Raw genomic sequence first — 12,332 nt, 5'->3', positions numbered from 1 at the left:
CATTATGTTCTTCACTTGCGGATTCAAAGTCTCTGTGGGCAGGGTCCCAGTTGTGCCTGTCCAGGGACACTCACTGTGCACTTGGGTTGACTTTGGTAAATGTTTGAGTAAGGGATGAGTGAATAAATGCGGGGAGAGGGGTTGTTGAGGGAAGGCCACGCCTGGTTCTAAAGACTTTCCAGGGTTTATTGGGTGGCCACGCCTGTCCTGGATCCCCATGGTGCCTCTGGATGGGCCATTTCATCCCTCCTCCCTGTGGCCTCCACATCTTACAACCCAGCCTGGAGGGAGGGGCCGTGCAGCCCCGAGAGGCCAGGTCTCCCAGGCGGTGCCCACTCCCCTCCTGGGTGGAGGAGGGAGGTGGGGACCCCTGGCCGGCGGGGCTCGATTGGGGCCCCTTCCCTGAGGTCTGCAGCCGCAGCCCTCTACCTGGCTCTCCGGCCGCCCCTTCGCAGCCCCGGGTAGGGCACGCCCGGCGGGCACCTGGCCCGCCGCCCCCGGGGGCCCCGCCAGCGGCCCCCAAAGCCGACCCGGGGTGGCTGGGCGGGCCCGAGCGCTCGTCTACTCCGGGACCGGTCCCCCGGGGCGCGGCCGGGCAGCAGCCCCCGCCTCCCCGCTCCGGGGGCCGGGCCGGGCTCCCGGGGGGCGGGGACTCGCCCAGTGGCAGCAGCGTCCGGGCCGGCGGCGGGCGCCGGGCGGCTTCCTGCAGGCGGCGCCGGGGCGAGCCGTTGCCGGCTGCAGCCACTGCCGCCGGGTCGCCGGGTCGCGGGGGCCGCGGCGCTCGGGCCGCGTCCGTGCCTCCCGGGCGCGCTGCGCGGCCGTCGCTGCTGCCCGCGCTCGTGCCGCCGCCGCCGCCGCCGCCGCTGCTGCCGGTTACGCCAGCCCCGCCGCCGCCCGCTCTGATTCTGCGCATAGGCAGCCCCCAAGCCTGTCATTCTGCAAAAACACAGTTTACTCAACACACCACACACACTCGCACACACACGCGCGCACACACACGCGCACACCGGCCCCCGCGCGCACACGCACGGAGGGCGCGAGCGAGCAGACGCGCACACCGGCGAGCCAAGTTCCGCAGCCTGGCATGGCTTCTGGGGACCTTTACGAGGTACGGGGACGCGGGGGCGCGGGCCGGCCCCAGCCCGCGGGCGGCGGCGGGCGGCGGCGGCGGGCGGCGGGGACCGGGCCGGGGCCGGGGCCGGGCGCGATCCAGAGTTGCCGAGCCCGCGGCGGCGGCGGCGGCGGCCGGAGGGTGGCGGGGGCCGGGCGCGCCTCTCGCCCGCCGCCCGCCGCCCGCCGCCCGCCGCCTCCCGCGGCGCCCGCGCCCGCTCCCTCTTTCTCTTTCTCTCGCACACACACTCTCTTACTCCATCTACTTTGCGGCCTTGGAGGGGAAGGAGGAAGCCGGGCGGAGCCGGGGCGGGGGAGGTAGCGGTCCCGGGGAGGTGTTTCTCGCCCGACGAGCCGCCTCGAGTGCAGAAAGTACAGGTAAAAGTCGGCGCCGGACGTGCTGAGAATGCGGGGGGCCAAACCGCGGCCGGCGGGGGTGTGGGGCGGGGGGTGCGCGGCCCGCCTGGGCCGGGGGCGCGGGGGAGGAGGGGAGCGGGCGATCCGAGCGGAGCCTGGCCGGGGCGAGGCGGGGTCCCGAGTGGCTGCGAAGGGGGCGGCTCGGTGGGGATTCGGGGGGGACAACCGCCCAACCGCTCCCCGGGGCCCCCGGGCCACCTCCCTCATCCCCCACCTGCTGCCCCCGCACCGGCTCGGACGCCCTCCGGGCTCGGGCGTGGGGGCGGCCCTTGCGGGTGTAGTGCCCCCTGGGGGAGAAAGGGGGCGCTGCGGAGGGCCCTGGGTGGGAGGAGAACATGGAAGTCCGAGGCGATGGGGACATAGGACACGGATGCGAGCCCAGCGCCCAGCACCCAGCACTCTTGTCACCCTCAGTGGATACCTGGCTCCAGGTCCTAATGAGTAGTAGCCAGCGTTGGATACTCATGTCTTCCCAAAAGTGGTGAAGGAAGACATTAGTCTGGCATCTTTCAAACAATGGAGGAACACCCATGGTCTTTGGGGAGCAAGGGCTTAGGAACACAACTGTACCTGCTTTGGGTTTTCCACAAGTGGACAACACAAGGAACAGCCAGCCACCATTCCCCGGAGGGAATGGCCTCAGATGTGTTGGCCGCCAAGACCAGGTTCAGGATAAAGAAGTTAAGAGACCAACCATCTTCAACCGGAGGGCCTGCTGGGCCTCCGAGAAACCAGCTGCATGGGTTAGCCTGGACCTGCACTTCCCTGGTTAACACGATCTGGTTCTCAATTCAAGGCTTTGGGCTGCATTGAGATGAGCACTCAGAAGGGGTAGAATTAGCCTTTTGCATACGACATTGCAGGGTGATCCACCCACGACAGACTGCAGGGGTGATTCATAAGAAGTTCTTTCCTCTAGGCCCATGTGGGCAGTTGAAGCTTTTTCAGATGGTGGGTTTGCTGACTAGTGTTAGAGAAGAAGAATGGAGAAAGGAACGCAGGTCTCCTGTGTGACCATGGTCTTGTGGATGATTCTGGAGTTGGTGAGGCCCAGGCCTTGACTGCCGGCCCGCAGGTTCAGGTGGGGTGGGTGGGAGACCTTAGAGCTCCTTGAAAGAATGGTGTTCGTTGCCCTCTTCACTACCCTGTGGCCTCCTCATCTCTATGCTAAGAGACAAGGTGAAGTTGGATAGAGATTTTGTGAAGAACTTCGGTAGATGTGGCCAATGGATCACCCAAGCGCCTTGGTCTGTTTCAAGATGGTGGAACAATTTCTGAAATGGAAAATTGAAGCACAGTAAAATAGAAGGTTTGATTGAGTTTCTTGAAGTGTAACCAGCACTATGGGGACATTGGCTGAAAGTAGATATTGTTTAGGGGTGAAACTGATCTGGTTGGAATAGTGGAGTTTTCTACCCATTGAGGTTGAGTCTTCTTAGAGCTGTTGACCTTGACTGAGTGAAAAGTTGTATCTTGAAGGTGTTAAGAGGATATACTAGGAGCCATCAGTATTTCCCCATTTAAAGTTTAGAACTTATGAACCTTCTGGGGATAATTTCTTGTTTAATGTTCATCTGCAACTGCCCTCCTTAACGCTGGTAATTGTCGTTGCCAGATGAGTCTGTTAAGAGGAGAGTTTTCACAATGGCTTTGGAACTATCTTAGCATCTCGAGAGTTTTTATAGAATTTCAATAAGCAGGACAATAATAATAATTACTTCTGTGATAGTAGGTAATTGTACTAGATGGAAAATGGCTTTTCTGTGGCTGATTATATGCATAGTCGTTACTAAAAGGGCTAAATTGCATTATGAGAATATAACCAATGTCAACATTTTTATAGCCTGTGTCTACATTACATACCATATACTGAGAAATTTAATTTATTGTTCAAATTTAGCTGTGAGAACAATTAAGAAGTGCTAAGTGTACATTAGCATATATATTTCTGACTGTAAAGTTGTTGTGTGGGTAAAAAGTAGGATATTGATTTAAGAAAAATAATTGGAATATCCAGTGTATGTTGACTGGCCTTGAAAGGAAAAAAAGAAAACAGATTTCATTCTAAGTTATGAGACCTGTTTATTACTTTTATTAAATATTATACTAAAGTGTACATAAAATGACTTCTCGCAATCTCTACTCAAGAAAACACGTTTTTAGTGGGTTAAGAGTTCTTACATTTGTAATTGATACATTTCACCTGTGTGTCTGCTGACATTATCTTTGACCCTTTATGGTGAAGTGTGACTTGGATTATAGAGATTCTTCATCTTTTCTTTGGCATTTCAGACAATTAAATTGTAAAGAGTGAACCTCCATAAAGCAGTTTTTAGGAATAGGTGCTGATTTTTAAAGACACCAGAAAACAAAAACTTTGTTTATGTAATAGGACTCTTCAATCATAATGAAGAAATAAAGAATCAAGCTCAGGTTCCAAAATCTTGGATCTTGATTGATAGTTCTGGTTTGTTTCTCCTGTAGTGGAGTTCTCATCATCTTCTGGTGCATTGTAGCCATCACTTATAGGAAGGTGATTTTAAATTTTGGGTTATGTCGTAGAGTCAGGTATGTGTCTGGATCCCAATTGAAATATCCAGATGCCCTGGTCTGTATTCTGCTAAACATAGGAGCCATGGAGTGGCAGCCTGTGAGCCAGGTCTAGGCTGCATACACATTTTGCCTTGGCTCAATGGTAGATAAGAAAAACGATTTGAACACTTCTAGATGGAGCATATGATCTCTAGCTTGTCCCTGTCCCCTTGTTCCCTATTACCAGACACCCATTCTCCTTATGTCATTCACTGGGCTCCAGAAGACTTTAGAGTTTGCAACTCGATTCTGGTCAATCTTTTGCTAAGATGTTTGGGTGTCAGGAAGAAATAATCAGTGGGATAGGCACTCAGTTTTCTTGTTTCTCTCTGGGTTTCTACCTGCTTGTACCTTCAATTACTTGTTGACTGAATCAGTGAGCAGAAGACTAGTTTAAGTATATAAAGTACCTTATGTGACCTTTTTTGTCCTTATGTTGAGTGTTACCCTCTATTGTCTTTTCTTTCCCAAGCTCATGGCCTCTTGGTGGTGGTAAAACCGTGTGTAGGGGTGGCTCAGTTCTCTCTCTGTAGGGAAGGGTCCACAACTATCCATTTTTTTGGATCTTTTCGGTTTGCGGTTGGTTGAATCCACAGATGTGGAACCCATGGATATGTAGGGCAGACTCTATCTGTACCTGGCATTCTGCAAAATCACGCACCACTAAGAATAACAGAGTTTATGGGAAAAACAGGATTGAGGCAGACCACTAAAGAGCTGTGGAACTTTTTTAGCAAGTTGGTCCAGCCTTTGCCGTCTCCACATTGAGCTTTGCTTCCCTCTTGTCTCTGTGGATTGCATAGGGCATTTGCTTCTAAGAGAGACGATTTTATTGAAATTAAGTCTGATCCAGGGTGTAGCCTTCTTCGTTTATCTGTATAAGGAGAAATGTTTTCATAGCTGTTCTTGCAGTTTTGCCATGAGGTCAACATAGTGGAAAGCATAGTGGTTCTTGAAGCCAGTAAGTCAGCCACTACTCATGTTAAAGAAAGGCACTTGAGTGCATTTCCAGCTTTGTTCTGAGGTCTTTACACGTTGTTAAGTCTGTTTCCCTGTGAGAGTGCTTACCTTGATTGCTGCAAAGTATTAACAAGCTAGGAAAAATTGCATATGAACCAACACAGACATCATTCCTCTATTTACCAATCACGTGTAAGGTCATTCCTGTCAAAGAAATACATGTACTAGCAGAACTGATGGTCTGTGATACAACTTCTTGAATCTCTGTACCAGTATTCCAAGAGGCAGCTATCTTCAGAGAAAATGTTATCAGTTGGATTGGATTGATTGTTTGGCACATAGAAGACACCTGATGAATATGGAATGAGTATGTGATTCTCCCACCTCTTGAAAGTTATTTTAAATTATTCCCTCTGGGCAGGCATCAGCTTATTTTCAAGTAGGCTTTTATGTCAGGTCATTCCTTAGTGCATGAGATAATTTCTTCAGGGGCTTAAGCTGTCCTAGTAAGGAGTTGATATGGTTCCTTGCAGCCTGGTCAGTTGCTGAGAAGTGGTTCAGGCCTGGTGATTATTGAAGATCTTTGTATTGGAGGCATGCATTTAGATTACCAAGATTTGGATCCTCTGTGTCTCTTAGATGGTGAAAAGAAGTATAGGTGTGGTTGAATTCATAGCACCATCATTCATTTGCTATTTCATATTTATAGACCACCAAATATATGCCAGGCACTTGGGGAACAATGATGATCACGTCCTCCAGGAGCCTGGTGGGAGATACAGTTAACAAAACAAGTATTTTACAGTAACAGTGGGGAAGTGTTAATAGGGACGATGGTGTTCTCTAGGAGCATGTTGTCGGGGGTGGGATATGTGACCATGATCAGAGTTGCTTGAGAATATTTATTATCTTTTCTGTTTTTGAAAGCATCACTAAAAGATAAAAGCAAAAAAGAAATACTATAAGATCTAAGAGAACTATTGTTATGTATTTAGCATGTGATTGGTGTTCAATAAATACTAATGTGATATCCCAGTTAATTAAAATGTTAGCTTTTGGGGTAGTTACAAAAGTAGGACCAGGTTTGTTTTCTACATATGTTTACGTAATTTAAAAAACCAAATCGGGATACTGGGTACATATTCTTTGTAGCCTATTTTATTTTCACTTAAATATATATATACACACACACATATATATGTATATATGTAGATAATGTAGATAAGCATTTTCTCAAATGCTAAAATACTATTTTGTGTTATGATTTTTAAATGACAGGTTAATTTTCCCTCGAATGCACCATGTTTTCTGTAACTAATCCCCTGTTTTTGGACATCTAGATAGTTTCCATTTGTAAACCATTGTAAGTATTGATGTTATGAACATCCATAAACACAATCATGTATTTGTATGCATATTTTACTAGTTTCTTCAGCATAAATTCTGAGAAGTGAAATTGCTGTATAAAGTTGACCCTTGGACAATACTTGGATTAGGGGCACTGATCCCTTTTGATGTTGAAAATTCACATAAAACTTTTAACTTCCCAGAAACTTAACTGCTAATAGCCTGCTGTTGACTGTAAGTCTTACTGATAACGTAAACAATTGATGAAAATATATTTGTATATTATATGTAGTATATATTCTTACAGTAAAGTAAGCTAAAGTGGAAAGTAGAGAAAATTTTATTAAGAAAAATCATAAGGAATAGAAAATATATTTCCTGTTCATTAAGTGAAGTAGATAATCATAAAGGTCTCCATCTTCATTGCATTCCCATTGAGTAAACTGAGGAGGAGAAGGAGGAAGGGGAGGGGTTGTCCTTGCTGTCTCAGGGATGGCAGAAGCAGAAGGAAATCTGCCTGTAAATGTCCTGCACAGGCCAGGCACGGTGGCTCATGCCTGTAATCACAGCACTGTGGGAGGCCAAGGCAGGCAGATAGCTTGAGCCCAGGAATTCTAGACCAGCCTGGGTAACATGGAGAAACCCCTTCTCTACTAAAAACATATAAAAAATATGGGCATGGTGGTATGTGTTTGTAGTTCCAGCTACTCAGGAAGCTGAGGTTCGGGGATTGCTTGAGTCTGGAAGGCAGAGGTTGCAGTTCGCTGAGATGACACCACTGCACTCCAGCCTGGGTGACAGAGTGAGGCTCTGTCTCAAAAACAAAAAACAAAAAAACCCCTGCACAATTCAAACTCTTCTGTTCAAGGGTCAACTGTAGTTTGATGAATGGTAACACTTTTAATGCTGTTGATACATATTCCCAGATTGTCCTTCAAAATTAACAGTGGATTAGATTAGAGGAAGAATAGAAGTAGGGCAGCCAGTTAATGTGGTGTTTCAATAATTGAAACAAGATGATGGTGGCTTCAACTAAGGGAGTGGTAGTGGCAGTGGAGAGGAGTGGATACAACTGAAAGGTTTAAAAAATCAAATTTGGTGTATCAGTCAAGCTTATGTTTGGTGGCATATAATAGAAAATGTTCAATAACAGTGGTTTAAACAAGGTTTATTTTACCTGAAATAAAGTTTGGAGCTAGGCAGTAACAGGGTTGATTGATATGATATGCTCTGTGACATTCTGAGAGTACCAGGTGTCCTGGGGAAAAAAAAAGGTAAGGATAGAAGGGTGAAAGTTGAGTATTTTCTCCATAAACAGCTGTCTGGTGGTCACACATAGCTGAAAGTGTAATTTTCAGCTGTAGTTTCCCCTCCCCTCCTGAAATAAAACTTGATTGATGGTCTGTAGGGATTGAGGGAAAGACAGGAGTTAAGGTATAATTTCCAGGCTTCCATTCTAGTCCATTAGGTGGATGGTGGAGCTGGGGATGAGCATTGGTTGAAGGGAGTGGAGGCAGTGGAAAGGACAGTGAGTTTGGAGTGTTTGTTGAACATCCAGGTACAGATGTCCGCGGCAGCAAGTCACGTGTGCCTGAAGCTAGGGAACACTATTTGACATGGTGATAGGGACTGGGAATAATTAGTGTATACATTATAATTAAAGCCAAAGAACCGTGTGTCAACATGAGGAGGGGTCTTGTGATAGAGAAAGTGGACATTTTAGAGATGGAAGAAGAGAAATAAGATCAGATGTACAAGGGGTCACAAGAGAGGTAGAAAAAAAAAGAGGTGTTGCTGGTATGGAAGGCAAAGGAAGATTGCATTTTAAGAAAGAGGGGATGGTTAATAGTGTCCTTTGGAGTTAATAACCAGTGAGTCATTGGTAACCTTGGGGTGCGTCTATTCCATAGAGTGTGTTGGTGGGTCAAGGATGGCTTGATTGCAGTGTGATGAGGTCTCTGGGAGTTTGGGTCTTCTAGATTTAGAGACATCTTGTATGGGCAACTCTTCTAAGAGTCTTGGGCGTGATAGTAAAAAGAAAGTGTGTGGGATATCCAGGGTGAAGTGGGAGAATGGATTAGTCATCTCCACTTTTCTAGTTCTGTACACTCTCTGCCCCTTTGGATGACTTGGATAACAAAAGGTTGTGGTGTGGACTTTGGATTATTGGATTTACATGTGTAGAAGAGGTGATTTTCCATAAGCTCTGCTGACCTATAACATATGTGTTTCATGTCTTCAGAAATTTTAATTGGAGAAAAAAGTAGAACATATATAATGTAGTCATACAAAAATTTTGTTAATTAAGAATTTGTTGCAGCAGCATTTAGTGAGGAGGGCTAAGATGGAAAGAACATGATGGTGCTATTCATAAGTCAATGTGATGGTCAGTTTTATGTCTCAGTTTGGCTGTCTCCAGTCTCTAGTTATTCAGTCAAAATCTAGGTGTTGCTGTGAAGGTCATTTGTAGATGTGATTACAGTTCATAATCAGTTGACTTAATAAGGGAGATTATCCTAAATAATCTTCATGGGCCTGACTCAATCAGTTGAAAGACCTCAATACTAGAACTGAGGCTTCCCTGAAGAGCTAGAAATTTCAGATGTGGGCAGTAGCTTTAGCCTGGGCCCAAGTATTCCCACTTGCTCTTCCTGATGACCTAGCCTATGGATTTTGAACTTGACTAGCCAGCCCCACAACTATGTAAGATAATTCCTTGCACTAAATCTCTTAATGTATATATTCTAGTGATTCTGCTTCTCTGGTTGAATCCTGACTGATGCAGTTAGGGTTCTTGTCCACACTCTATCATTTGTTAATAGTGTATGGCTAGACAAAGCTTTTAGTCTTTTGAACTTCTGCTTTAAAATGAGATCTCTTCTATTTTTGAAAACTCTTCTTCTGATTCAGTCTATTACTTCTTCAAATAAATGCCTTGATTTCAGTAGCTCCCCTCGTCTCGCACATGTATGCATGTGTAATGAGGGGCAAGCGTAGAGCTCTGGGTCTTAGAGTAGAACTGGTAACTCCAAGAACTCAACCAGGCCTGGGTGTTCCGTTATAGTGGAGTGCTCAGGATGACAGGCATGGGTGGTGCTGGGCCTTGAGGAGAGGCCTGTCCTGGACCTGAAATATATCCTTGTCTGGAGTCAACCCCTGGCTCTGGTAGGTTGGTGAATGACCAAGAAATAGCACTTCTTGGTCCTGATCCACCCCTTCTTGTCCGTTCCCTCAGTTCATTGTCATGCTCGTGTGTTGCCCAGTTAGCCTTAGCTAGTGAGTAGAAGCTGCTACCTCCAAAGGTCACCCCACTCCAGTGAAAGGCCCATTCTTTGACCAAGTCTTTATAAAACGATGGGTTCCTGAGAAGCCTTGCAGAGCCGTTTGTTTATTTTTTATCCCAGTTTCTCTTATAAAGGCCGCTGCTGCCAAATTATTTCCACTTGACTCCAGTCGTTCCATCTCTCCCAGAATTTTCATGTTGGTCGATCACCACATTGATTTATAAGTGACTTACAGAAGATTCAGCATGGAGACTTCAGGGATATGTTTGTGGGACTGGGGCCCTGGGCCACACACTGCCATACCATGAATTCCTCTACTGAGAGGCCACTACCCTCCCCTCAAATTCTTGATCAGGGAACTTTTCTCCTTGATTTTCATTACCTTGTCTTCTAGTTGAGTGTTCTTAAAATTATGCCGCAAGGGGCCTTACTAACAAGCTATGGGAACTTATGCAAATGCCAGATTTGAATTTTATTTGAAAGTAGTCATTTGTTTAATAATCCATGAGTCAAATTTTTATTGTATGTCAGCTATGGACCTAGAACTATGGTGGTACTAGGGCTGCAGCCATGAATGCGTTTAAAGTTATCACTGGGGCTGGGTGCAGTGGCTCACGCCTGTAATCCCAGCACTTTGGGAGGTCGAGGTGGGCAGATCACCTGAGGTCGGGAGTTTGAGACCAGCCTGACCAACATGGAGAAATCCTGTCTCTACTAAAAATACAAAATTAGGTGGGTGTGGTTGTGGGCAGCTGTAATCCCAGCTACTTAGGAGGCTGAGGCAGGAGAATCGCTTGAACCTGGGAGGCGGAGGTTGCGGTGAGCCGAGATCGCGCCATTGCTCTCCATCCTGGGCAGAAAAAGCAGAGTAGCACTCCGTCTCAAAAAAAAAAAAAAAAAAAAAAAAAAAAAAAAAAAAAAAAAAAAAAAAAATCACTGGGAATGGGGAATGTAATAATTAAAAAATTCAACAATCGTATATGGTTTAATGTACCATATTTTTTAACACATTGAAGTTTTCCATATGTTAAAAGGTGCAGCTGGGTCAGTTCTTTTTTTGATGAGCATACCTCAGAGTATCTTTTTCTGCTATTTTGACATATATTGGAATAAATGCACTATTTCAGCAACAGTAGTTCTTCAGTGTTCTTAGAAAAATTCAGGCCTATCCATGTCTCCTCACATAAAATTAAACGAACAAATACACTTTTACAGCACAGTCACCCCAGTCAAATACCACTTGAGGCTGGTGAATGTTCTAGACATGGTGTAATAATCAGAATGTGATAACAGTAGAACGTGTAACACTTTGTATCATTATATTGTATAAAAGGTAGTGTTGGGGTTTATTGAGAAGACCGGGTCCTTCTTGTCTGACTCAAATTTGAGAAAGGTATGGGGACAATATTGTGTGTTAGAGGTTTTTCTCCATGAAACAGATATTTTCTTCTCTGATTTCAAACTTCAGAATCAATTAGAATGAAGAATATCCTGAGGACTGCAAGACAAGATGGTCAAACCAAACCTGATACCAGTTATAATTACTTTCATAGCAAATTAAAGATTGTATTTTTATTTACAACCAACCAAATGCAGAAAGAAATTGTCGAGACTGTTACAGGAAGGCAGCTAACATCTTGGGCCTCATTAAAAAATTTTGCTGTTAGTGAAAACAGGCTTTATTATTTTCAGAAGTTAATGTAATGATAAGAAAGTATCATAAGCTAAACTTAAAAAAGACATCTACACTGAGAAATTCCAGTGTTAGGGATCCTGGAAACATATTGATAGGGAAATGGTTCTATTGCTGAGCTCCACCGTGTTCTGCTAGACCCTAAGCTCAGTGAGGGCAGGGACCATGTCTGTATTATCCAAGGTTGTATTCCAAGCTTGTGGCACTTTGCTGGGCCTGTAGTAAATATTCATTGAATGAATGGTTGAAAATATTTGAAACCTGTGCTTCCAGGCCACCTTGGTCTTCCTGCAGTGAACTTCATTGAGTGCTTCCTGTATGGCATTAGTCCCTCTCTTTTCTAAGAACATTCGTTCAGATTGTCCTCGAAATTCCATTTTGCCTTCCACTAGACCTTGCATAGATTTATTAGGTAACAAAAGTGCCTTAAAGCAAATTGAAACATTTAAGCCATTGTCCCTCATCACGGGTGAGGACTGGATTGAGAGTGGCCATTCTCTGTTAAGTTGTGCATATGATGGAGACCCTTTCACACTGAGCACGCACCAAGACCGCCCTGTGGTTTGCATTTGCTCCTGCCATTTGCACCTTTGCCTTTCTACTCTAGCCTCAGTGGCTGGCCTAGTTTGATATATACCATCCATTTTAGATTGGGTTGCCTGGAGAAGGACTCTGGAATGGGGAACTGTATCCAGAGAGTTTACTGAAGAGTGCTTTTGGGAGACACACTTGTAAGGAAATGTGGAAGGCAGGCTAGGACGATGGCGAAGCTGCTCTGCAATGAGGTTACAACTAAGATCTCAGCCGATCCTATGGGCAGCTCTGGAACTGTAATGGCCCTTCAGAAATGTCCCATATTGAGGCAAGGGAAAAGGGCCCTTATATCCCAGCATCAGCCAGTCATTGCTGGTGGGCTATTCCATGGGAAG

General features: G+C 46.0%; 1 protein-coding gene across 1 annotated transcript in view; it reads left to right on the top strand.

Annotated features, from left to right (window-relative positions):
- Positions 1-756: 756 nt before the first annotated feature.
- Positions 757-12,332, top strand: part of CDYL2 (chromodomain Y like 2) — a 206,483-nt gene continuing 194,907 nt past the window's right edge. The window contains exon 1 of the mRNA XM_073015594.1: positions 757-1,108. Coding sequence (XP_072871695.1) covers positions 1,085-1,108 — 24 coding nt within the window. The 5' untranslated portion in view covers positions 757-1,084. The remainder of the gene's footprint in view (positions 1,109-12,332) is intronic.

This window comes from Chlorocebus sabaeus, chromosome 5 (genome assembly GCF_047675955.1).
Source record: "Chlorocebus sabaeus isolate Y175 chromosome 5, mChlSab1.0.hap1, whole genome shotgun sequence".
NCBI lineage: Eukaryota > Metazoa > Chordata > Mammalia > Primates > Cercopithecidae > Chlorocebus > Chlorocebus sabaeus.
The sequence above is the reverse complement of the archived record's forward strand: the minus strand, read 5'-3'. Positions and strand labels throughout refer to the sequence as shown.